This window comes from Monomorium pharaonis, chromosome 7 (genome assembly GCF_013373865.1).
Source record: "Monomorium pharaonis isolate MP-MQ-018 chromosome 7, ASM1337386v2, whole genome shotgun sequence".
Lineage (NCBI taxonomy): Eukaryota > Metazoa > Arthropoda > Insecta > Hymenoptera > Formicidae > Monomorium > Monomorium pharaonis.
Window position 1 is genome coordinate 15,449,824 of NC_050473.1, and position 26,227 is coordinate 15,476,050.

General features: G+C 33.4%; 5 protein-coding genes across 6 annotated transcripts; 2 read left to right on the plus strand and 3 right to left on the minus strand.

The window, feature by feature from the left end:
* Window positions 1-274: 274 nt before the first annotated feature.
* LOC105831998 (enolase-phosphatase E1) lies at window positions 275-10,088 on the minus strand. The gene is made up of 6 exons (XM_012672558.3): window positions 9,784-10,088; window positions 8,952-9,053; window positions 7,862-8,052; window positions 7,167-7,299; window positions 6,957-7,080; window positions 275-6,774 (listed from the first exon to the last, which is right to left on the minus strand). The coding sequence occupies exons 1-6, from the start codon at window positions 9,883-9,885 to the stop codon at window positions 5,303-5,305; spliced, it is 2,124 nt and encodes a 707-aa protein (XP_012528012.1). The 5' UTR covers window positions 9,886-10,088; the 3' UTR covers window positions 275-5,302.
* A 1,420-nt stretch (window positions 10,089-11,508) lies between these two features.
* On the minus strand, window positions 11,509-15,923 carry LOC105831997 (zinc finger protein 189). Its single transcript, XM_012672557.3, has 3 exons — window positions 15,690-15,923; window positions 14,792-15,048; window positions 11,509-14,721 (listed from the first exon to the last, which is right to left on the minus strand). The coding sequence occupies exons 2-3, from the start codon at window positions 14,906-14,908 to the stop codon at window positions 12,007-12,009; spliced, it is 2,832 nt and encodes a 943-aa protein (XP_012528011.1). The 5' UTR covers window positions 14,909-15,048; window positions 15,690-15,923; the 3' UTR covers window positions 11,509-12,006.
* A 282-nt stretch (window positions 15,924-16,205) lies between these two features.
* LOC105831996 (ubiquinol-cytochrome-c reductase complex assembly factor 2) lies at window positions 16,206-17,205 on the plus strand. The gene is made up of 2 exons (XM_012672556.3): window positions 16,206-16,503; window positions 16,767-17,205. Exons 1-2 carry the CDS (start codon window positions 16,433-16,435, stop codon window positions 17,062-17,064), a joined length of 369 nt encoding a protein of 122 aa, XP_012528010.2. The 5' UTR covers window positions 16,206-16,432; the 3' UTR covers window positions 17,065-17,205.
* Window positions 17,028-18,486, plus strand: LOC118644031 (probable methyltransferase-like protein 15 homolog). Its single transcript, XM_036289256.1, has one exon. The coding sequence runs from the start codon at window positions 17,057-17,059 to the stop codon at window positions 18,203-18,205; it is 1,149 nt and encodes a 382-aa protein (XP_036145149.1). The 5' UTR covers window positions 17,028-17,056; the 3' UTR covers window positions 18,206-18,486.
* Window positions 18,361-26,227, minus strand: LOC105831994 (C-1-tetrahydrofolate synthase, cytoplasmic). 2 transcript variants are annotated; one of them, XM_012672554.3, is made up of 13 exons: window positions 26,127-26,227; window positions 25,029-25,094; window positions 23,928-24,263; window positions 23,080-23,172; window positions 22,837-22,978; window positions 22,556-22,667; window positions 21,183-21,748; window positions 20,774-21,077; window positions 20,482-20,699; window positions 19,760-20,223; window positions 19,152-19,404; window positions 18,659-18,844; window positions 18,361-18,575 (listed from the first exon to the last, which is right to left on the minus strand). In XM_012672554.3, the coding sequence occupies exons 1-13, from the start codon at window positions 26,150-26,152 to the stop codon at window positions 18,486-18,488; spliced, it is 2,856 nt and encodes a 951-aa protein (XP_012528008.1). In that variant the 5' UTR covers window positions 26,153-26,227; the 3' UTR covers window positions 18,361-18,485. The 2 variants fall into 2 exon arrangements, with proteins under 2 accessions (XP_012528008.1, XP_012528009.1); XM_012672555.3 differs by lacking the exon at window positions 26,127-26,227 and adding an exon at window positions 25,243-25,334.

Genomic DNA, 26,227 nt, shown 5'->3' on the forward strand with positions numbered 1-26,227 from the left:
GATACATTTCTTTACCCGCTTTTGCGTTGAAGTTTAAGAATAATATTTATTACATTTTCAGAATCAAAACCGGAAAAGGAATGTAGCAGTAGCAGCAGCATCAGCAGCAGGAGCAGCGACAGCAATCGGTGAGTGAATTTTTACCAAATCAATTATCATTGAATTTACATCATGTATATGTGGAACAAAATATGTGATAAATGTGATGCGAGATAAAATATTGCTCTATGTAATGACATGGGTGACTGAAATAAAAATAAACATCGTATATGTAGCTGCAAAATTCATTTATTTTGCTCTACGAATGCAAAATTCAAAAAGAACAAAATTCACTAATTAGTTTTTTGTACAACACATCTTTTTAGACTCATTTTATTCAGTGAATATATATATACGGATTCGATAGCGCGATGTATCACGAAAACAAATATATAAAAAAAAAATTCAAACTATATACCACGTATTTTCATAAGTTAATGCATGCACATCGATATCTACGAGAACATCACGAATAATAACCATAATTTTCTTTCGGACAAAAAACAAAGCCGTGGTCAAAGACTAGAGATTGAGATTGGATTGGAATTTGTCCAATCAAAGCAAAATTTACAAAACTTGAGATTGATTTTTTCTTTCGATTAAATTCCAATTCAATCTCAAATTTAGTATCTCTGACGGTTTTTAAATAATTCGTCGAAATTACAAGCGTGAGAAGAAAAAAACAAAGGAAAATTCGATAAGTTTATAGGACAATTGGAGAAGTGAAAATCAAATATCAGACGAGTTTAAATAAGAGGTTGATATTTAAAATGATGGAAAAGATATTTACTCATAGTTTTTTAAAACAGTAATTGTTACTTTTGCGTCTTAAAATACATAAAATGTTTAATCACAAATTACAAAAATTTTTTAAAATAAACATTTTCAAAATGTATCTACCATATCGAATTATTGTAAATTAAAAATATTCTTAGCTTTAGATTCAATAATTAAAAATATTTAGATACTATTGTTATACGTTATCCAAATTGCATATACATAGCAGAAATTATACTTATTTTAAATATGTATGTTTAACGTTTTATACATGTTCACCACTAATTGAAACATTAATAAGTATAGACAATAGAAACAAATTTTACCAAGAAAAAATGTTAATTTTAACTTAAAAATCTTGTTGATATTTGACTTCCACTCTTCTCTCCGCGGGGTTATCTTAGCCTTAAAAATTAGAAAATATCGATGAAGTCCTTATGTCTCTCCTACAATTATATTGATGTATTACAGATAATATAGCCAATGAATTACAAACAATAATATCGCTAATGAATATGGTGAGGTTACTTTTGTTAATAGTCCTACGTTTAATTTTTTCGATCGTCTAGCTCGTACAATTTTAACGCTTTGAACAGACGGCAGTTTTCCGTGCGTTACAATCATATAAATATGCGATGTTACAGAACTTTCGTTTTTATTTTTCATTAGAGTCGTAATTTATAAATCTATTGCTTTATTTATCTCGAAATTACGGAACACTGCGTTGCACGTGTCGTCTTAGAACAAAACATAATCGAAATCTTAATAGTAATACAGAGATTGATATGGATTTTAATCGAAACAGTTTCGTATAAACAACGTGGCAGTGTTACATCGGATTTTGCTTATTAATAGTTTTTTACAAGAGTTAAAATATATCGAATGCATTTGGCCCTTTGTCTTAAATATTTTAAAAAATTTCGCACATTGGAGGAAATACGCTAATAAATAATTCAATAACATTTACAAACACATTGTAACGCACATGAGATATACATAGAAAAACACAAAATTCTTTTTAAAATATTTTCAAGTAAATTTTACTTCAAGAAAATTCTAATTAATGAAATTTATTAAAATATTTAGAGTTTAAAGTACATAAGTTTTGCAAAATCTTATTTTAAAAGATTATTTGAACTTATCTCTATTATCGTTGGTTTTCTATGGTTTTATTGAGTTTTACGAAATAGGCCTGAATGCAGTAGAATTGATCTTTGAGTCAAATCTCGAGTTAAAATAGTCAACAGTTTAATTCTTAACACTTTTCTCATTCCGTATCACTCAAATCAGTTCGATTTTCGCTAGACTCAACACGTTGAACGTTGTACATTTTGTGTAGAAGCCCAATTAGAGATTGTGCATTCTAAGATTATAAGTTAAAAATGCAAATGTCACTTTTTCAATTACGAACATATACAAATATTTAACATTCTATGTTAATAAAACGATCATTGGCACAATCACATTGAAGGTGTTAAAAGATTACACGATGTGATCGAGAATTGATCGTGACTGGTGCTCAAACGTGTGATCAAGATGTGCGTTTCGGCCTTCTCGACTATTGACGCAAAACAGTAGTATGAATGATATGGAAGTGATGATTTGGGCGATGTCGTGAAAGTCAGCCGGGAAGAACCTTGAGCACATCGTCACCTCACCTTAGAGCTAACTTTTATTATAAATCGTGGCAGTTTTTGGGCTTTTGTAGCATAAAATATCAACGATCAGTCGATAGGTAGGAAAAATTTGATAATCTCGTATCTTGGGTTTCCTGTTATTTGATTTATCAGTCAATCTGCGCAATTATAGGACATAACACCTGCCATTCTCGTTATTTCATACATAGAGTTTAAAATTACCATTAAAATGTGTATACATTCGACGGAATAGATAAGATTCGAGTTATTTATCCATGCCATCGTACATGTACATATAAAAAATGATTCGATTACGAATCTTAGACTATTAGTGTCTCGGTGAACGTGATAAAAAAACGAGTATTTGCTCTTGTCTTAACTATTTCAAGACGAGTGATATAATGATGAGACTAATACAATCTGTATCGCAAGTATCGAACCGTCCACACATTTTTTCGAGAAAACTTATAAATAAAATATATGCGAGGTCTGTCAAGAATATATATCGTAAAATATCAAATCGTGTTTGCTCTCGTATCGGTTTTGTGTCGCTCCTGTTTCACGCACACTAGCGTAGACCGGTAGACGTACGAGACATGTCGCGTTCCCATCGCATCTTCCTAGCATAGTTGACGAACGTAATGTAAAGCTAACAACGCGAAATCATCTATCGATCTATAGAAGTCTCCGCCACTTCTAACTTCTGACTGATTTCGACTAGACGCGGGCACACTAAATCCGAATAAAAATAATCGCAAAAATATCATCCGACAATGATGATCGCTTTCGCGCATTGATAACAACGAATTGTTTCGAGAAACCTATGTCTATAATATTCTTAAATCACAGTCAATTTAACAGGAATGGATAATGAATAGCAGTAAAAGTAATAATAATCGATTCTCTGCTGAAAACGCGATCCTACTTTAAACCGCTATTGTCATTATTTTCTAGTATTGTTTTCGTAGACGTTTTAAAATCATGTTGAGCATCACAAAAATGAGCGAAGTCTACACATAATATATTTATATTATCGCTTTGCACATAATCTGAATAATTAACTGATACAAAGTATCTTTGCCACTATTCGTCTAATTATAACACTCCTACATAGAAGCACACGAAAAAATATACACTAAAAGCCACAGTAGAATATATAAAAAGCTGTCTAAAATTATATAAAAAGTATTAAAAAATGAATATTTTGATAAAGTATTTTATGTAGTTATTATCATATTTTTGGTGCAATATATGTATATTTAAATATTAAATGTTATCAAAGTACATACATTTAGCATTTTACATTTAGATACCTGAACGTTTCCATGTAATAGCTTTTAGAGTACATTAGTGTGGAATAATATGTAAGCGATTGAATTTATTATTAGATTAACTGTAAAACGATAATATAAATGTATTCCACACGTGCAGACTTTGTAACGCAATATTAATTTATAGGAATGACAGAGTAAATCTACGAATCGATATGCTCTTCCGCGAATCCAAATTATGTGATTAAATATAAAAAAGAGTGGATCTAATTGGCTACGTGACTTTTTTCCAATTACTGAGCCAAATCATTCAAGTAACCATATAGATCCAGTTCCTAAAACTGAGTAGCTGCAAACTAAATCGCGAAATTATATTGAAACTAAAATACACTTTTTTAGGTTCTTTGATAAACGTTTCGCGATATTAAATAGTTAACGGTTCCGTATTGCAACGTTCAAAAAGAAAAATTACATTACGTGAACCATGTTAGGCAGACAAAACGATGGCAGAAAGCGTATCGATATGCAAAAATCCTAATATTAAAAAAATTTTATAACCCTATTTTTCATAACAAAAATGCGAGCAAAATTAATGTTATCGAGTGAAGCTTATTGTGCGATGTATCTACAATTATTCGACTTGAAATGCATTGTTCATCAATTCACAAAGTTAAATATGCCGTGCGCAACGAAGATCTACAATATAATCTACAAGATAGCAACTGTTAAAGGCAGTACAGTCTTAAAATAATTCTTAGTCGGTTTCACGGTAGCAGTAAAATAAAACATCGACCAGATCTTTTAATTTCATTTGTGGAATTATTAAGACATTAAAGAGAAAAAAAAATGAAAGAAACAAATTTCAAATAGTGAAATTCATTTGGCACAGATACAATCGATATTTTAACATACTGCAACTCTATTGAAATTACCTATTCTATCAGATTTCGTGTATAGTTGTTTCGTTTAGGCGGTATAAAAAAGATGTTAATACATGTCGTGTAGAGTAATATTAGAAAAAAGCCCCTCAAGAATACATAGTAATTGATCATAGCTGATGACACGTTTCATTACTTCTAGATCGATCACGTGCGAATTACAGCTAAAAAGGTTTTGTAAGTTTAATTATAACAATTCATTCTTTCCTCGTTAAAAATTGTTACAGTTATCGAAAATCAAACATGAAAAAATTCAACGATCAAAGTCTACTTTCGCAATATAGGAAAGCAACATATATACGATCTAACATAAAACATTAACGACATCGTATAAATAAAAGTTGTTCATTATGAAGAGAATTTGAATTGTACAGCTATAGTAATGTCTAAAGAATTTAAAAAATCCGAAGCATTTTTCTTCGTACCATACTTCTATTTTCTAATTTTCTTTCACTCGTTATAGAGCCGAAACAAACGGTGATTTTACGAACTGCATCTTAAAGTAGCGCATTACGTTTTTGACATACGATTTACATAAAGTATACGTGGGGATCAATTAATATCAGTTTATATCTGCGAATAAGTACTTGTGGACTGGGGTTATGCATGAAGGGCTTCCTTAAATTGTATAAGAACAAAGTTAAGACGTCGCCGCTACAACTACAGGAGGAACAACATCGGATTCTCCGGCACCGTCGGCTACGGCGGAATCGACGACTTTTTTAACTTTTATGGATTCCGCACTATTTTCTGACAAACTCTCGGGCTCACCATTTTGCGCCGCCGCGTCCTCGTTTGTCGCTTCCTTCGATGATCCTTCATTCAGTCCGTTACTATGTAATTTGTCATCCAACACTGGCACATCCGTATCTCCGTTTTGCGTGGTTCCATTGAGTTTTTGCTTTTCCGAATCCACTGTATTTTTGTCCTTATCCACTACATTCTCTTCTTTCACTGTCTCCTCTTCTTTTATTGTCTCCTGCGTAGTTTCATTCTCGCATTTATCATCAGTCGTCTTCGTTTGTATTCCTTGGGCCGCCTTTTCATCGACTTTTTCAGATTCTGTAATTGCTTCCAAATTCTTCTCTGCAGTTACTTCGGTAGATGCCGTTTCCTCTTTCCTTGTGTCCGTAATGGTTGGTTCCGTTTCTGTCACCGTTACTGATACCATTGTTTTTTCTGCAACTGTTTCTATGGTCTTTCCATTTTCTGTTGCAGTCGCCTCTAATTTTGTTACTTCTTGTTCGTTCTTTGTTAAAGTATTCTCTTTTTCTGATGTATCTGAAGTAATCTTTGCTTCGTTCTTTTCTTCATCTTTTTTCGCTGTCAAGCATTCTTCAGATTTGTTTGCTATATTTTTATCACAAATTTGTGACTGTGATTCAATGCCATCTGACTTTTCGTCACCTTCAACAGTTTGAATTTTATCAACACTTTCGGCTTGTGTATCTTTTGCAACGTCTGTAGAATTCTCAATCTTTTTTTCGGAAGACGTGAGAGCAGTCTCAGACTTTGATACAGATTCTGATACGGATATAGAATCATCAGCAGTAGTAATTTCAGTTGCAATTGTATCCAAATTTTCTTCAGTTTTCTTTGCTGTAGTTTTATCGTCATCTTTTGTAGTTAGAGTTGTAGTATCATCTTTCACGGGTTTTACACTTTCAAAGGAACCTGTATCCTCATTTTTGTCTTTAGATTTGGCATCAGATTGTGTCATTTCTTGTTCAATACTTGAAAGTTCTTTCTCAACCGCTATTGGTTCTTTCGCTTGATTTAAAGAAACTGAAGTGTCTTCTGGTTGATCTTTTATACATTTCTTTTCTACCGATTCAATGATTTCTGTATCGTTTTTTTCAACTTTTTTATCGCTGACATCGGACATTTCTACATCTTCAGATGTGTCCATTGGCTCACTGACATCAGCTGTACCTTTATCAGCTGTATCATCCGTTGTCTCTAACTTTTGCCGCTTTGTAGACGTTTGAAATGTCAAATCTGAGAAAGACTTAATGGTTGTATAAGTAGCTTTTTCTTCATCAGATAGTGCAGCATTACCCTCACGTACTACGATTATTGTTGATAAACCTGCTTTCCTGGCAGCTGTAGCTTCTGTTATCGATTAAGGCAAGATAAGAAATGAGCAAAGAAAAGGAACTTTCAATTATCATTCAAATATAAATATAAAAAATCTCCAATTATTTAATGGTATTAATTGTTAATACTTTTACTAACAGAAATATTTTTTCTCTTCCATTTTTTTAAGTCAGGAAAAAATAAGAAAATATACGAACCTTTCACTACATCAGTTAGGAAAATAACATCAGATGCTTTCTCATTAATTTTACTCAGTATATTTTTATAGCTGTCACTTTCTTGCTTTGCACCTACTTCTGTATCAAAGAAACCACTAAAATGCTAAAAAGAGAAAAAATCAGTTTATACAAATGCTTTAGCAAAATATTCAATAGAACCTCTCCATAGTGTAATATATTGCCGAGTACCTTAAGCAAGTCACCATGTACAGAATGCCCGAAAAGGAGTTTCTGTGCCTCAACACTGCCACTTGAGTAAACATATATTTTTTTGCCACTACGTGTCCATACTTCGAACGCTGTAGGGACATCTTCATAAACGCTAAACAAATTGTAATTTGTGTTGAAGTTTATTATAACTTAAATTTTCTCGTTGTCTAGATTAAATTTTATTTCTGATTAAATTGTAATAATTTTAATTAAAAAACTCAATTGTGTGAGTATTAACTTTTAATTAAAAGTAAAAATAAATTATTTATAAAATTTTGGACAATAAAAAAAATAGATATAATGTAAAATATTAAGTTAAAATATAAAATTAAAAATATAAGCCTTACAGAATTTATGTATGCACATAATAAATACAAGATTTTATATAAAAACTGTGTAAATAAGATATGACTGAAGTGAGCCCAAGTACTACTATTCACCTCATTATTTGTGATAGTTATGTACAGTATGTTATACAATCTTTTGTGTAATTACTGTGTATATTGTGAATATTGTCTTTACATTTTTACCTAGCTATGCAATACCATTTGTATAGACTGTCATAATCCTCTGCGTGAAAGATTTATATAGACATTTTATAAAGACAATGTGGTGCGTATACAATAAAATTACAGATGAAACTAAATTAGAAAAAAATAGGATGGATAACTTACTGTCCTTTAACCGCGCCTGTTTTATATGCTTCACGCCACATATGTCCCTGCAATTGCTTCAATGCACCTGTCTTACGATCGTTATCCATTTGCCACAAAATATTTTTCAAAAGCGAATCTTTTTCTTCTTCAGGCTTGTCACCAGTAATCGCTACAAAACCATCCAATTTATCTTCTTCGTCTTTTTTTGCCTAAAAAAGCACATTAATAAATCATTGGAGATTAATACAGAATTAATTTAAAAATTTAAAGAAATTAATTGAAAAAAATAAGATTTTTACTTTAAAAAGTGTTCGCACTTTATATAAATTTATAAAGTGAATAATAACTATACCTATGTATAGTGTCAGAAATAAATTTGTTACTAAATGTATGAGCAACAACAAAAAACAGTTTTGTACAGAATTTAATATTAAAGACACAAAAGATATTCATATAAATCAAGAAAATCATGTTAGTTTGAAAAAGATAGTTTTTAATATTGTTTGGAGGGATAAGGAAAAGGGGAACAAAGATAGTTTACGCTTATCTATATTATTATATTATAAATTTTGTTATCTCATAAAAATAAATGCAACATAGGCTGCGTTCCGATATTCACTGCCAGTACTGAAATTCTAGTGTGACGTAAACTATAGATTTTTAGTACTGGCAGTGAATATCGGAACGTAGCCATAATCATTAAATAAATGTCTGTATTGTAACAATCTAAACGTTTATTGTCTGTAGTCTGACAATGATTGACTGGAGATTCTTAGTTTTATTCGTGTCATTAGCACAATTGCTAAATAAATGTAATTTTATACTATTTATATTAAAAATTTTAAAAGAAAAAATATCTTACCCTAAAACTTCATATGATAGGTCAGCTAGCAGTTTCTTTTTTCACAGTATAAATAAAATTTATTCCACACTTCATTTTATTTAAAATGCTTAGTTATATATAAAAGAACAGATAGAAAACTTACTTAACGCTCTTGACGTACAATACGGTACAAATTTTTAGCATGGATTTGCCTCACAATTTCAAACAAAGGCAGAGGTCATTTCCGATTATTTTTTTCTTAGCTCGTTAAAATCCTATATTTACCTGATCCTTTAACTTTTCGTAATCCTGCTTGAACTCCTCGTCCTCCCATTTTGTCTCGATGTAGTCTTTCAAGTTTTGACGCACGTAGGGGAAGAGGGTCTCCTGCAAGAGAAAACAAGCCGCGTTCGTAAGATCGGGCGCCGGCGAGAAAGCGCTCACGCCGGGAAAGATCACGCGCGTGTCCCGTTGTTTCCGACGGCGTCTCGGCGCCGCGCCGCATCGCGTCAATACACGTATGTACATACGTGCTAGCGCGACCGATGTCTATAAAAAGATCATAGCATTTGTTTTCAAAGGCCATGTTCCGCGGTCCTTCGGAGCCGTTCGTCATTCGGGGCCAAAGACCGCGGATTCAATCTCTCGACTGAAAATTTCAAACCCTTGACTCAAAATCTCCTTGTCTCTTTTGCATCTCGCGAACACGATGGTGGCGGCGGCCGGCGACCGACAACGGCGGCGGCGGTGGTGGTGGCGGCGACGAAAGATCATGGTCGGTCGAAAGCTCGAGATTCGAGCTAACACACCGCCCCGACACGAGGACAATAAACCCGCCGTGGAATTCGATGTGTACACGCGTGCTGAAAGCGAGGAGACGAACTCCTCTTCACCGAGACTCCGGACGACTTCCCGGGGAGAGGAGGGAGAGGGGTGGAAACTGTGAGCTCGTAGAAGATCAAAGGCGAAACACCGTCACCGTTGCTCTCGCGGGATAAATCTCTCGGGGAAAATGCGCGCGGGGTAAAGCCGCTCCCCGGAATGGAGCTGGGACGGTCCTCTCTGGGATTTCGCGAGGAACCGGATTTCACCTGTGATCGCCGCCGCGGTCCTTTACCTTCACGAAGCTGATGCTCGTGGTGGTGCCCTCGATGTCGACGAGCACCGTCCTCGCGGACGAGATCTCGTCCTGATCCTGGCTGCGCTTTTCCCCGGCCATTTTCACGGAACCGACTCGCCCTGCGACCGACAGGATTGATAGCGGTTATATCTATATACGTTCTCCCCCTCGGTTAAGTTGGCGCTCACGCTGTGTGTGTCGGCGACGACGCGTTCTTGCTGGGAGCCGGCGAACGATTTCACCGTTGGCTGTGCGCCAATGTACGCCGCCGGTATATGCGTGCGAACTTGCTTGCGAGTCCCCCCTCTGCTCGCGGCCCGCGCCCTGCTGTACCCGGTAACCAGGTCTGTAGCGAATGTCTCGGATACCCGGGGTTTTTACTCGCTCTGATGCGCAGAGAAACTCTCAGCCTCAAAGATGTTTAAGCAAAATTGATTGGCACCTAGTTAAAAGTCAACAAAATTAAAAAAATTAGCATCTCTTAACTTATCTTTAAATGTTAATTTTTTTTACTTTAATTAGTCACTTTTAAAGTACATAGACTTTAAATTTTAATAATTTTTTATTATTTATAGCTTCCAACTTTTTAACTACTAATTACTACTTGCTTCTAATAAGCTAAACGATTAACATCTCTTCACTACACCTTAGTATATGAGCTTAATATCTCTATTTTTGATGTGGTTGTAGCTCATACGAATGAAAGATTCAAGGGTATAATTTTCAAGAGGTAGGCGCCGGGTTTCGCGATAAATAGCGACGACTCTACAAAACTCTCGGATACAAGATATCTGCGATCGCGCGCCGGTATGAGTGCGTGCCGCGAATCGCTCGTTCCACCTTGGGTTCTCGTCCAATAAACGGTCTCGGTCGTCGCGGTTCGAGATGCGCGCTTGTCGTCTGCGCTCCGCGCACGCGATCCTCCTCTGCCCTTGCGAAATTTCGCGACGGGTTTCGGACCTCGCGGAAAATTGCCCACCTTGGCGAGTTTCTTCGCGACTGGTCGGCGTTACAATCACGTCATTTCCTGTCGTCGATTCCGTCCGCAACGAAGGAAACGATCGGTTTGGTCTTTCTAAACTTGTTCGAATATTGACTCGTTCATGAAACTCTTTCGCCGATATCACTCCGCGAGAAAGTAGTCCCCAGTCGCGTGTTATTTTTCACGTTGACATTTTTTGACGGATGGACCACGTGACGATTCGGCGAGTTTGAGCACCTTTTTTAAGATTTTTTTTACATCGTGATATCAGACACCTCGGAATTCTGAAACAGATTTTAATTAATTTTAGCTGATGCAGCCGATTCAAGAATCCGTCTTGATTGCATGGTTACTCGTAGATGGACGATGACCTGATTTTTATATTAACGTTGTCCATTTAAATTTCTACGCGCGCACGATAGTAGCCATTTAAATTTGAATGAGAACGGCCACCCCGTTTTGTCATCTCGACGATGTTGCGCGATGCGAACGTAATGTATGACATTTTCTGTAGTCAATATCAAATGTAGTTTTCGATTGTGTAGAAAAATTAGAGAATTAAAGATTGAATTTAACAAAAAGACAATAAGGATAAAAAATTTTAACGATTAATAACTTGATTACATTAATGAGACAAAGCATTAATGTTAAATGTAAAATAATTGAATCATAAATTAATAAACGATACCCATAAAAGATTAAGTGAAGAGTTTAAAAAAGTAAGAATATTAAGAACGTAATATTTTCACACAAATTTTTGTATTTGTACAGCTAGAAAACATTGTGAATCGTATAAAGTACAATAAGTATTACAGTGAAAACATACAATCTAAACAGAAACAATCTAAAAAGTAAAATTAACTTGAAGATAGTGTTGATGTTCAATATCAAACACATACAGTACAAATTATCATTATCTTATAATACATTACATGCCATATAAATTTACATATAACAGTGTTTATTACTAAAACAATTGAGAAAATCTGGGAATATTTTAATTCGAATTCTTTTATAAAATTTGTGTAAAGACTGCATCAATTAATTACATGTGACAACTGACATATAATTACTTAACAGTAAATTTATTTGACATAATTAAAAATGAATTATTTGTATACAATTTGCTTGCAATCCAGATTCACGTAAATTATATATATTATAATTGATTTTACAGTTTATATGATTTTATAATTATTTTTGTATCTCTTACACATAATTGTATTATTCTCGCAATATTAGGATTCTAATTTACTCAATTTTTCACCAAGATGTTTGTTCAGGTGAATTCTGATTTCTTGCACATCGTTACATTTCTGTCCGCACTCCGGACACTCGGTTTTGTTGTCCCCATGTACTTTCTTGTGATGGTTCGAGCGCCTGGTGGAATTACTGAATACCTTGTCACAATCTGTGCATTGATAAGGCCGGCTATTTGTGTGTTTACGGCGATGTATATCCCTAACGTTTTTTCGCCTGAAACTCATATTGCAGTATTCGCAGGTGAACAGCTTTCTTCCAATATGTAGCGAAACGTGGTGATACAGCGTTTTAATATCTGCAAATCTCTTATTGCATTGTGTACATTTGTACCGTTTCTCAGTATGCTTGCTCCGAATATGATTTATTAGCATCTGCTTGACCCTGAATTCGACTTTGCATATATCGCATTGAAATACACGAAGTATAATCTTACCCTCGTGCACCCTCTCCTTGTGCGCCTTGAGCGACATTTGATGTTTGAACTTCTCTTGACACTCGTCGCATTCGTGTAATGGTTTTTGTTTCATTATCAAAGGATCATCACATTTGAGCTTATGGGTTTCAATCATGTGATGCTTCAGCATGCGGAAGGTCGGAAACACGCTGTTGCACATGGAACACGTAAATGTTCGAGGCAGTGATATATTCTTGTCTTTTTTCCAGTGCTTCTCCAGATGTTCATTGAAATTCTGCTTCTTGATAAACGATTTGCTGCAAAACCCACAATTGTGACGAAGGGCGAGATGAGACTTTTTGTGGAATTTCAGTGCATGTGTCGTCATACAACGCAGGCCGCATATTTCGCACACAAAAGGCTTCTCACCCGTGTGTTTCCGAAGGTGTTCCTTCAGTCGCACCTTCAGCTGAAACGACTTTCCGCATATTTCACAAATATGCGGCCTAACTCCTTTGTGTACGAAGAGATAATGCTCGTACAAAGAATTTTCTCCGCTGAACTCCTTGCCGCATGTACTGCAGATAAACTCGTCCATATTTTCGTTGTGTCGCATCTCGTGGAACTCGAGTCTCTCCTGACGCATAAAGTGCTTACGGCACTTTGAACAGTGATACTGCCGCTGCGAGATCGTTTGTTCTTTCAGACACTCGCTGCCTATCAGACACTCGCTGAAGTCTTTACAGGAAACACACATCGCCGTATCGTTGGTAATATTAGGATCTATATTCTTTATCAGCTTATTGCAGAAAATGCATCTTTGTTTCTGCTTTGCAGTAACTTGCGTCTGATCTTTATCCACACTGATTTTATCCATAACTGTTTCAATATTTAGCACTGTTTTGTATTTGGTATGCTTATACCTTTTCTGATGTTGAAGCAAGTTTGGTTTATTCGTAAAAGTTTTGTCGCAGTCCAAGCAAATGTATTGCGTTGGGCTTTTGTGCATGTGGAGGTAGTGGTCCCACAATTGGTTTTCAGTTTTAGTTTCTTTATCGCATATTATACAAACGCATTTGTCCATTTTGTTTAACTTATGTCTCTCCAAGTGAAATTCGTACTTTACCTGGGAAAAATAATGAGCTCCACACAAATCGCATACATGTCTTATTCTAACTTGTGGAATGTCATCTGTGTTCTCAATGATTAATATTTCTTCCATCACATCCGTTGTGTCCTCGATGATACATTTTTCTTCCATCACATCTGTTGGGTTCTCGACGATACATTTTTCTTCCATCACATCTGTTGTATCTTCGACGATATATTTTTCTTCCGTCACATCTGTTCTATCGTGATCAACATCTACATCATAGCTTTCTATGCCGTTGTTTGCCTGGAATACACTCAAGTCAGCTGTGCTCGATCTATCATAATCACTGCTCAATTTATTTTCCATCACCTCTGATTTAATCTTGAATACTTGCGAATTAGTAGGATTCTCGTCGCGGTATTTTCTATCCGTCGTGTACTCTGTGCTACATTCCTTCTCGATTATTACTTCTTTATCCTTTATACTATTGTTTTTTGACTGAAATGTTATTAAGTCAGCTATACTTGATCTAGTTTGATCAGTGTTCAATTCGCTAATATTTTGTTTCGCTTTCAATTTTTGTAACTTAACAGGTGTGTCATTAATGGTTTTGGTAAAAATATTTTCTTGAAACTTTCTCTTTGTACCTTTGTTCAATTCATACAATACATCAGTTTTTTGCAATGTAATGGGAGAATTCGCATCATTCATATCTTTTTGTGAGGTTCTATGCATGTCATTGATACTTTGTTTGTTATCGTCCCTTGCATCTTTGTTGATATTATAATTCAGTAAGGATCCATGTAACTCATTTTCTGTACTCACTCTCTGTACACAGACGTTAACCACCTCCATTGTTTCCTCAAGCATTTGGATATTTTCTTCTTCTAACTTTTCTGCTTGATCTACAGCAGCCAATGAAATTTGAAACCCACTATCTCCAGGAAACGTACTACCATCTTTACTTGTTATAAACATTATTAAATCTTTGTTGCAATTCGGACAAGCATATATCATATCATCTTGTACTTGAGAAATTATTACACTGTCCAACTTTTCGTTTTTATTGACCTCCAAGAAAGATATGGTGTTTGTTTCCTTTTTTTCCGAATGTGTCAATATATTTTGAATAAAGTCATAATGACTGATAACTTTATTATAACAGTTTGAACAAATATGTTTGGAATGATCATCTTGTGAAACCTGTAAAAAATTGGAAATATAATAATGTACTTATTTACAGTAATTAAATTAATTTAATTAATTAGTATACCTTAATTGGTAAAGTCTCATTTATTATTTGTGCCAAATTAGTTTTTTTATCAAATATATATTTTAAATTCTTAATCTTAGATTTAATACCACACAGACGGCATGTATTATTTTCCATTTCTGTAATTGTTTTGTAAAGTATATATATGAAAATTTCTTTCTTCTTTCTTTACGTTTTTCAAAAATAATTTTACATTCTTGAAAGATGTATTCCGATAGGTACTGGGAATTCAATCAATAGTTTTTTTACAATATGATCTGAAAGAAAAAGGAAAACGATTTAAGAATTTTACATAAAATAAATTTTGTTAATTATAATTATAAAAAACTGAAATAACTATCTTTGATTATTTACATGTACACAAAAACAATCCTTGGTAAATTGATTTTTTTTATACGGTGTTTAGTGTGCCTTCAGCCTACTTCGCATATTTTGGCTATATAGACACTAAATTGATTTAATATCAAAGTAAAGCGTGATCTACGATACATGGAATAAGCATGGAGTAAGAAGTAACAGTAGGTGTAAGGGCGTAAGCGAAAAAAAAATTAATTTTATTTCCTACTCCTATTACTTTATCTTCTAAATTTACACTCGGCCAATTAGAGCGCAGGAATAGCTGCGAATAGTGCAAACAATGCCGTTAGTTTCATAAAATTGTGGAAAATTATATGGCAAATTGTTACACATACTCTTACTCTTTATTTACTTCATATTTTAGGTTTGTTTTTTATTCCTGTATTGCTGCACTAGTGCAATAAATTAGAATGAGAAAAAATATATTTATCTTATTCTAACTGATTGCACCAGTGCAGCAGTGTAGGAATAAAAAACAAACTTATTGTAGACCACGTTTAAAGGTTAGAATCAATATTTATTAATCAACTTTCATACGTACCATTTTAGAAATATCGTAGACTCCAGAAAATGTTTTTATCAATAGATTTTTGATCATTAAGTTTTTACGCGCTTTAAATTACAATTAAATATTTATCGTACTTTCCTTTTTTCTTAATGCCGAAACATTCAACGCATTCCATGCAGGTTAGAATAGATGCACACAACTTGCGAGAGTTGCGAGAGGTGGCGAGAGGTCTCTGATACAATGCTGCTAAAGAGTCCGTCAAATGCGTCAATCATAAAATTTCGTGACCATAAAAGGAACTCGGCGGTAATGGTAGAGCGTTGACGTTATTGATTATTGATAAGTTTAATCAAACTCAGACGATAACATTAAAATTGCAGTTGCACATAATATAATATATGAATATATTATTAGATTAATTGAATATAATTATCGAATTTTAAATAAAGACACATATCTATGAACATCAGAATAATAATAAAGTAATATGTTATCACTTCTATAAGAGATTAGTCTTTATTAAAGTATATCGATCGTATATATTGTAGTATATTTTTCATCGGTGTTATTCAACTTGTTCACAGTCAGTAATATTTCATTCTTGTAATTGTTTATCAAATATCGAACGAGGAGAAATTATGCTTACAAGCGCTATAAGCGCTAAAGCAAACGCAGCTTAGGTGTACCACTCTAGCGATCGGTAGGTCAATTACGTTGATGTTTTGCCATCGCAACATCGTGTCGCACTTCAAGTCTTCAACATTGTGGTTATCGTCATGGCCGGTAATTATAAGAATTTTATAAGACTATTGGAATCGTGGCCGTTGGACAAAAGTAAAGTTGGCAGGTAATTATGTAACGTCAGGCAAAGTATCGTACGTATAATTATCTGAAATGCAATGGTCGTTAGTAATAAATTATTGATAATGTCGTCGTCTCAGTATTTGCTATTTCTAAATATAGTTAGGTTAGAATATTTAGAATAATTTTATATTTAGCTACAAATAATCATTGGTGACCAAAACATAATTCACCGATGCATTAATTTTTATGACGTATTTAAATTTTTTCGTATTCCTATGGATCTGACTTGGATTCAATGATTTTTAGCGACTTGGGACAGCACATTCGTGATCAAGTGAAGATTACGTTTGCGAAGGGTGAAGCTACTATCCAACGGGATCCGGAACAATGTAATCGATATTATTCAAGCTTGAAAAAGATTTCATCTAATCATTATGGGCAACTTTATAAGCGCTCCTTACTGAGCACTGCGACTGGATTGACGAAGGATCAATGTAGTTTGGCGTTGACACCAGAAGTATTAGAGTATTTGAACGAAGAGAATAAAACTTTCGTCCGCAGATTAAAAAAATCATTACGAAATATTTTTTCAAAAGATGAATAGGATTAGGTTTGCCTGTTTTGCAAATAGGTTTAGTAAGAATAGGTATTTTGTTAACAGAATACACATATTGCAAGCAAGAACTAATTTTCAAGGCTCAGTTAATGTGAGGCGATATAGTTTCAAATATGATGTCAGTGTTGATAGAAATTTTCACGTGCCTGTTATGGCACAAGAAGTATTGGAGTATATGGCTCCATCGCCGGGCAAAGTGTATATAGATATGACATTTGGTGCTGGCGGACATGCCATCAGACTGTTAGAACATTCACCCGATATAAAAATATTCGCGTTAGATAGAGATCCTTTAGCATATGAACATGCAAAAGATCTATCGCAAAAATATCCAGGACAAGTTATCCCTTTGTTAGGTAAATTCTCTGAGTTACCACAGCTACTTGAACAATACAACGTTCAAGAAAATAGTATAGATGGAATTTTATTTGATTTTGGTTGCTCATCAATGCAATTTGACATAGCGAACAGAGGTTTCTCCTTATCGAAGGATGGACCATTAGATATGAGAATGGATGGATTGCGGTGTTCGGAACAAATCACTGCTGCGGATGTATTGGAGAGGGCAACTGAAGAAGATTTAGTTCGTATCATAAAAATTTATGGGGAAGAGAAGCGTGCAAAGAAAATCGCGCGTGCCATTATTGAGGCTAGATATATGTTTCGAAAATTAGAGACGACGAAGGAATTGGCACAGCTGATTGAGTCCACTCTAGGTGGTGAGATTAGGAAAGACAGTCTCGGTAGATTTTCACATAGCGCTACGAAAACGTTTCAGGCACTTAGGATTTTTGTCAATAACGAATTAAATGAAATTAATTACGGTATACTTCTCGCGCAAGTATATTTGAAATTGTCCGGTCGTTTAATAACAATATCTTTTCACTCGCTCGAAGACACTATAGTCAAGAGACATATTTCAGGAAATATAAAAGATAACGTGGCTAATACCGTAGCGTTAAAATATGCGCATTATGGTAAGGTGTTTGATAAGGACGATATTGAAAAGTTAACAACAACACCGTGGAAAATGATGCATAAGCATGTTTTGATACCTACGGCTGAAGAAATTGAGACAAATCCGAGATCGCGTTCGGCAAAATTACGTGCTATTATGAAGGTGAAATAAATATTTTTTATTGTATATTACAGTTCATAACACATCACACTTTTTTAATCAATGTACAAACTTGTTGAGATGATATACTTGTAATAAGTATAATATATTTTAACAGAATGTATTTTCCAGTAATTATACTGGATAAGTAATAAAAAGTGTAAGCATTTCTTGAATACAAAAATTTATTATGATTATACGTTATACATTGACATATAAACTTGCTGAGGTATTATTTGTACATATCACACATCGTGAAATTGTTTCTTTCATTGAAAAATACACATTGAATTTAAAACAGGCCTTCTATTTCATCCGTTTCACTGTTCCAATCCATATCATAGATACTTGGCCTAGTCGAAAGTCCAGGCATCATCATAATCTAAAATTTATAAATGTGAAGTAAAATGAAAATTTAATAGATAATTTTATTATCAATTTCATATAGTTGAGAAAATTACTCACCTCTCCCACCATGGGAATAACAAATCCGGCGCCAACCGAAGCGAATATATCTGTAATATCGAGGGTAAAACCGGTTGGTGCACCCTTAATAGCTGGATCTCCAGTTAATGAATTTGATGTTTTTGCCATACATATTGGGAATTTGTTGTATCCTAATTTGTTATAGTTTTCGATCTTTTTTTGCACCTACAATGAGAGACAAAAGCTCGTATATTATGATAACTCTATCAGACTGACAATATAAAATGTCAGTCTCACTTAATGTAATGTATTTGAATTTCTTGTATAACATTTATAACTCTTTAATCAGCAAGATTGCGTGTTTGTGCTATAAGATGATATTAATAAAATTATTTTTTTTCATATTGGAATATGTAATTTTAGATATTTTTAATAAGTTATATATACCTATATTTATATATATACGTATATTATATTAAAATTTTTAATATTTTGTAGTAACAGACTATGTATGACAAAAATATTTCTTCACCTTTTCTGCGAGAACAACTTGGCCAGCACCATATATCTCTTTAGCGATCTTATTAATTTTTTCTTCGATACTATCCTCGAGATCGTACAATACTTTGAAATTACTATTTTTTTCGGTCGCTGCTATCACTGCATCTGCAAGAGCTGCAGCACCAGCCCCACCATCGGCCCAATGAGTGCATATTACTGCATCAGCTGCACCGCTTTCTAACGCTGCTTGTTTAACAAGATTTAGTTCCGCTTGTGTATCGGTACTGAAAAATTAACGTACATGTACTCATTTATTATATGTATATATGGTAATACGAATTAATATAAATAACCATTTGTATTAATTCGTATTATACATTATATATATTATTCTTATACACTTTTTGTTTACAAAATTTACAAAGAGTAATATCAAATTGTCGTAAAATATAAGCCTTAAAACTGTTGTAAAACTTCTTGAAGCTGAGCTAACGTAAAAATTTGTTTAGTAAAATAAGAAATATAAGAAAATAATTATACGAAACAAAGTAGTGCAGATTCAAGTCTAGTGAATACGAATTAATGTTGGTTTTATTCCGGCTTTTGTTAGCATTTATTAAAAGAAAAAGAAAAACATACCTGTGAGAATTGATAGCAACAACTACGGGCACACCATACTTCAGACCATTGCTGATATGCTTCTGCAGATTTGGTAGACCTTTCCTAACAAGTTCGACATTTTCTTCGACATACTCTTTCTTTAGCGGTGCCCCAGTTGTTACTGGCGGTCCACCCCCGTGCATCTTCAGTGCTCTGATAGTTGCCACGAGTACGACAGCATTCGGTACGTGTCCGGAAGTACGACATTTAATGTCGAAGAATTTTTCCATACCTATATCTGATCCGAATCCGGCTTCTGTCACTACAATACCTTGTGGTCCGACCAATTTTAGGGCAATAGCGTCCGCGATAATGGATGAACAACCGTGGGCTATATTAGCGAATGGTCCAGCGTGTACCATTACCGGTGTGCCCTCCAATGATTGCATAAGTGTCGGTTCTATAGCATCTTTTAGCAGAATCGCCATTGCTCCCGTCATACCCTGAGGATTAGATAGATATTTAGATAAGCGACAAATTGTTTTCGTTATGTGCAATTATGAAGATACAAAGAACATGATAAACAGCGTATTTATATCTAATTGCAATCGTATATGGTTATACTAAATTATTAAAGTGATTAACATGCACGTAGTTTGACAAAACAGATAATAAAAATAATCACTGCTTCATATAAATGATAATAATATTGGATAAATAAATTAAACGTTCCATATACATAATTTTGTAATCATACTAACAAAATCTTCAGCAGTTAAAGGCTCGCCGCTCTTGCTAAATCCGACAACGATATTACCAAGTCGTCTCTTCATATCTTCGACATTGGTTGCTAATGCTAGGATTGCCATTATTTCAGACCCAACGGAAATGCAGAACGAGGTTTCTCTTGTTTTGCCCTTTTCAGTTGGACTCTGACCAATCGTGATTTTCCGCAAAAACCGATCATTGATATCCACCGCTGTGCAAAAAAAAGATATCGTTACAAATACAATCTTTCTTGTGGAATATATCATTTAAGTTTTTATATCGCACCTCGCGTCCATGTGATGTTGTTCGGATCTATGTCAAGTCTTGCAAATCGACGTTGTTCTTCTTCCGTTAACGAGTTCGGATCAGTTTTCGCGATGCCAAGTTTTTGCAGTCGTTTCAGCTGAATTTTCGAAAACTTTCTGACACCCTTAATAGTCGGTACCAGCCGATCGTACAGGGCTTTGTCACTTTGAGTCGATTCGTGGAAGTATCGCGCATCAATTTGCGCCGCCATAAGATTATTTGCGGCGGTAACAGCATGAATGTCTCCGGTCAGATGAAGATTGAATTCCTCCATAGGTATCACCTATAATAAAGTCGACGCTAGGTAGGTCATAATATAATGCACAGTGATTGTGTTTTCGTAAATATCGTTATTTTCTATTATCTGAAAAAAATTTGTCTATAGTACTTGTGAGTATCCTCCTCCAGCAGCTCCTCCTTTAACACCGAACGTAGGTCCTTGGCTAGGTTGTCTAAGGGTAACGAAAGAATTTCTGCCCCTGTGTGCCGTTAGTGCTTGCACCAATCCGAGGGAAGTCGTGCTCTTTCCTTCGCCAAACGGTGTTGGCGTGATGCCCGCTACCACGACAAACTTTCCATTCTGTTGATTCTTTAGTCGTTGCAGCACGCTGAGACCAATTTTGGCCTTTTTGCTGCCGTAAGGGCTAAACTCGTTCGACATTAGTCCAATTTCTTCGGCTAATGTGGCGATCGGTTTTGGCTCCTGACTTCTGGAGATGTCGATGTCGCTTGGTACAGGCTTCACTGGATTTATTTTAAGAGTACGCAGGTTCCATTGGATGTTGAGGAGCTTTTCTGCCGTTTTTTGTGCGGATATCACGGTATTTTTCATTAACATTGCTACTGTCATTGGCCCAACGCCGCCTGGTACTGGTGTAATGTACGAAGCTACTTTAGCAGCTTCCCCATACGCTACGTCGCCCACCAAACGTTGTCCGCTTTTCTTTGTAGGATCTGAAAAGTTAATGTTATAGTGGTGTTGATCGAGCATGTAAATTATTTGATTATGTCTCAAAACTTTTTGTTAAATTATTTTTTATTAAATTATATTTATTTTAATTAAATATATAAAAGAGAAAGAGAAAGTTTTCCTTAAAATAAAATTATAATTAGCTGTAATATACCTATTTCATAAAAAGTTAAGTCATGTTTATTGCCTCAAATTTTTGGAGATATGCTTTACGTACTTGTATTATCTGAATCTAGCACGTTGTGTGTGACGCACGTACTTGGACGCAACTGATCTTAAGCTAGAGAATTGACTATGTTTTCTTTATTTTTTTTGTTTACGCTTTTAGAGATATATGGATAATGTGCCTAATGAAAGAAAGAACAGGAGAAGAGAAGGGAAGAGCGAGAGAAAGGGTGATAACTCTTTAATTATCGTTAATATATGATGTAAGCGTAATATACTTTAACATGTTTACAGCTCATATTTGCAAATACATTACTCGTCTGTTTTAAAAGGCAGAATTATATTTAATAATTTATCATTATATAATAAATTATATAATATACGAGGTGTTCGAAAATTTACGCATTTAAAGTACAAGTGATTTATTGTGAAAATAGTAAATTAATATCTTATTATATTCAAAATAATATATTGTTGTTTAAAAAGAAAATTATTCAAAATGTTTCAAAAATGTAGAGAATTTTCCGAGATTAATTTTAATTATAGATTCTTTAATAAATTTGAATTCGATTCATTTATCTTTCAAAAGTATTGTATATAAAAGAAAACAAAACAGCTGGGCATACCTGGTATAGCGTTTATGCCGCAATCGATGACAACGGCACCCGGTTTTATCCAATCACCCTTAACCATTTCGGGTTGTCCTATGCCAACTACTAAAATATCAGCTTGACGCACCTGAGATAAATTTATAAAAAAATTACATATTGCGAATCTTTATAGTAATACAGTTATTTATTTTATATTATTTATGAATACAGTAAAGAGAGAATGTTCGTTTATCTGAACAGTTATAAATAAAGTGTAGACAAAAAGTCTACATTAAGAAATTGTGAATATTACTTACAACATCAGACAGATTTTTTGTTTTCGAATGGCAGACCGTTACAGTGGCATTTTGCCATTTTAATAATTCGGCAACGGGAGTGCCGACAATCTTGCTCCTTCCTAAAACAACGGCTTGAGCACCGGCAATAGCCACTCCGCTCCTAAAAGTTATCTTCTCAATTTAACACGAAATTGTATAATGATGAAAGAAACTTTTTGCGTCACGTAATATTAAAATAATTTATTGAGATAAGTAGCAAACCTCTTAATTAATTCGATGCATCCATTCGGAGTGCATGGTAAAAATCCAGACATATCACCAATCGCAACTCGTCCTTCGTTAATAGTATTTAATCTGCAATTAAATAATTATATGTTTGGATGAAGAAAATTATGTGTGTATTGTGAAAGCATTCACAGAGAACATTGATAGAGAAAAGATTTTTCTTAAAATTATTATTACAATGCATTTCTGCAATGTTTTTCTCTCTACAATTCCTAAAATCGAACATATTTGTCCAAACTGGTGCGTATTGCTATCAAAGTGATATGTCAAAGGGTATATTATTTCCTTTTTCTCTCCAATTTATCTCTGTTTATCACCAGTTAAAACTCCTTTGATATATCACACTTTCGTAATAACGAATGCATCCGAATATTACATATATCAGTAAGATAGTGTCAATAATGATAAATTAATAATTATCAAGAATTAAAAAAGGAACGTATTAAAATTGGGATTTTGTTATTACTAATTATTATATTTTTGCGAAATACGTGATTAATTTTATTAAAAATTAAAAGTCAATAGAATTTGAATTAGTAGGTAAATCAAATATTAATGAATAAGGACTCGACATTGTCAATTAAGAGAGAAAAAGTTAAGATTGATATTGTAATAATTATAAATTTTTTATGTAATGTTTATAAGCTATAAAGTATCTTTCAAATATATCTTTGTACGTGAATTTTTGAATATATATATTTAATTTTTACTATTAAAATAGAATACACTTTTTTAAACACAGGAAGGAGGATCTATTTTATCTATTAGAGACACTCTAATTGATAAAAAATAAATGTTATTTTAAATAATAGTTATGTATTTACCCATCGACGTCTTTTTCCGGTGAAACTAGATCGGTAATTAAATGAGAATTTATTTTATTGATACTGTCAAGCGGCATTTGCACAATAATCCCATGAACTTTTGGATCATTATTCAGTTTGCTAACTTTGTTGATGAGCTCTGTTTCTGTTGTGGTATTAGGAAGTTGACAACGTTGAACATCGATGCCTATTTCACGGGCCGCGTTAATTTTCATCTTTATGTAGACGTTTGAATCTTCCCTCGCGCCTACCTGGACAATAGCCAGGCCAGGTGCGAAATCAGGTAATTTTTCTTTTAAGGCGCTCACATCTTTGGTTAGGCCCTGTCGAATTTCTCTATAAAATTTTATGTGTAATTTGTTAGATACGTCAAAATAGATTTGTATTTTAATAAATTGCTTTTATTCTTATAATAAATTTAAAAAATGTTTTTTTTTAATTTAAATTTATAATTTCTGAAGTTTAATAATTTGTAAAAACATCTGCATTTTTTGTTGATTATTAATTTATGAAGATTTATTTTAAATTAAATTTATCTTTATAATTAGACTTCATAATTAGATTGTCTACAATTATTTGTTGTAGGAAATGTACATAATTAAAAACTTAATTTACAGACATTTGAATTTCGCGGGCATTTTCTCATAATAATATTAATGTAATGATTTTAAGACTATTTTAAATATAGAATACTTTAAATATAAGGACAAAGAATTGTCATGAGATTTTAATGCTTATATTGGGTTTATTACTCTATTACATTTGCATTTGTATTTCATTACAGAAGCATATGTTTTCACATCTAATATGCCATAACCTTATATAGGACATGTGATTCTGTGTATAGATCTAGGTTATTCATTTGAAAACATTTTATATATATTATTCAATACGTTATTCTTATATTTTTTAAATATAATGATTAGTAAGCTCTATAAATATTTAATATTTAATATTTTATTAATATTGTTTCATGATATATCTTTGTTAAATCGTTGTGTTGTTGTTTCGAACGACTATGTTGATATGAATAATGGATTGAATAAACGATCTCTCTTTTGCGAAATAATTATTTGCGTAAAATAAATTAATGCCACTCACTTGGCCAATTCAACTCCAGATAATATAACTCCTCGCACGTCCGTGGACATGGCTCTATTCAGAAAGCTAGAATATTAGAAGAATTTGTACACTTTTGTAGTCAATTTAATCGAAATTAGATCTAAAATTTATTAGATCTAAAATTTCGATTAGATTTGAGTTGCACTACTTCTTTAGATTCACAAATCAATATGAATTGCCTAAGGATATAAACCTCTGTGTTTATTGAATGACTGGTGCAGATCAAATGGATCTCGTTAGTATTGCCGACCGGTTTACAAGTGGTTCCCAGACTTATACAAGGTGTCTTAAAAGTATATATTACTCCAAAACTAATTTACTCGAATAAATCGTTAAATTTCTCGATGAGAATAATTTTTCATCTGTTTAATATTCGATTTCTATGTAATTTTAATCTTATAAAATATTTAATTAAACTGTTTGTGGAGAAATTATAAATAAAAATTCTGATTTTAGTTTTTAATTATATATATTTATATTTTAATTATTTATATTCTATAAAATATTAAAATGAAAAACACTTTTAGCCTTAAATAATATTTTTGTAATATTTTATAATATTTTGTTGAGAGAAACGCAAAATTTTTTTTTGGAGTAGATGTATCGATGTATATTTTTTTGAAGCACCTTATGTACACAGTCATCGTCGTACCGTATTATGTTACATCACTCACAGTGATTCTTATATGCGCAGAAGCTTACACGATATAGAACAACAACGTGCTTAAATTCATGGTCATTCGTGAATTCAAGTTCTTGACAATATTCAGATTAACGAATGTTGTGTCGATTCAGTGGTTCTCATTTCATGAACGTAAAAATCATATTTTACTTATAAGTCATAAATATTTTATAAAGTATTTTCTTGAGTTTTCAATTATGTAATGACGATTGTAAATTAAAAAAAATTTTATTATAACTTTCTTCGATTATTTTTTTCAAGGTTTTATAAAATATTTTACTAGAATGTAAGATATAAATTTTAGCTACAAATAAAATTTTTTGATACAAAAAATTATTATTAACAAAAAAGATTAAAACGGAGTATAATATGGATTAAATGAATATTAGTCTTACTTAAAAGCTCTCGATATTCGTATCATGAGACGATTTGATGCAACGACTTGATGACAACTGCTAGTTTTACTTAGTTTTCGTCGATAGATGCAACTTTTGAA

What these genes read in the sequence shown, in the direction of transcription:
- LOC105831998 (XM_012672558.3), bottom strand. Translation starts at nt 9,885, where the DNA reads ATGGCCGGGGAAAAGCGCAGCCAGGATCAGGACGAGATCTCGTCCGCG. An exon ending in CGAGCATCAGCTTCGTGAAG is followed by an intron (nt 9,054 to 9,783) that starts GTAAAGGACCGC and finishes TTTCTCTTGCAG; the next exon opens with GAGACCCTCTTCCCCTACGT. An exon ending in CCTAACTGATGTAGTGAAAG is followed by an intron (nt 6,775 to 6,956) that starts GTTCGTATATTT and finishes AATCGATAACAG; the next exon opens with AAGCTACAGCTGCCAGGAAA.
- LOC105831997 (XM_012672557.3), bottom strand. Translation starts at nt 14,908, where the DNA reads ATGGAAAATAATACATGCCGTCTGTGTGGTATTAAATCTAAGATTAAG. An exon ending in ATGAGACTTTACCAATTAAG is followed by an intron (nt 14,722 to 14,791) that starts GTATACTAATTA and finishes AATTTTTTACAG; the next exon opens with GTTTCACAAGATGATCATTC.
- LOC105831996 (XM_012672556.3), top strand. Translation starts at nt 16,433, where the DNA reads ATGGCCGGTAATTATAAGAATTTTATAAGACTATTGGAATCGTGGCCG. An exon ending in GACAAAAGTAAAGTTGGCAG is followed by an intron (nt 16,504 to 16,766) that starts GTAATTATGTAA and finishes AATGATTTTTAG; the next exon opens with CGACTTGGGACAGCACATTC.
- LOC118644031 (XM_036289256.1), top strand. Translation starts at nt 17,057, where the DNA reads ATGAATAGGATTAGGTTTGCCTGTTTTGCAAATAGGTTTAGTAAGAAT.
- LOC105831994 (XM_012672554.3), bottom strand. Translation starts at nt 26,152, where the DNA reads ATGATACGAATATCGAGAGCTTTTAA. An exon ending in CAACATCACATGGACGCGAG is followed by an intron (nt 20,700 to 20,773) that starts GTGCGATATAAA and finishes TTTTTTGCACAG; the next exon opens with CGGTGGATATCAATGATCGG. An exon ending in CTTTAACTGCTGAAGATTTT is followed by an intron (nt 20,224 to 20,481) that starts GTTAGTATGATT and finishes TCTAATCCTCAG; the next exon opens with GGTATGACGGGAGCAATGGC.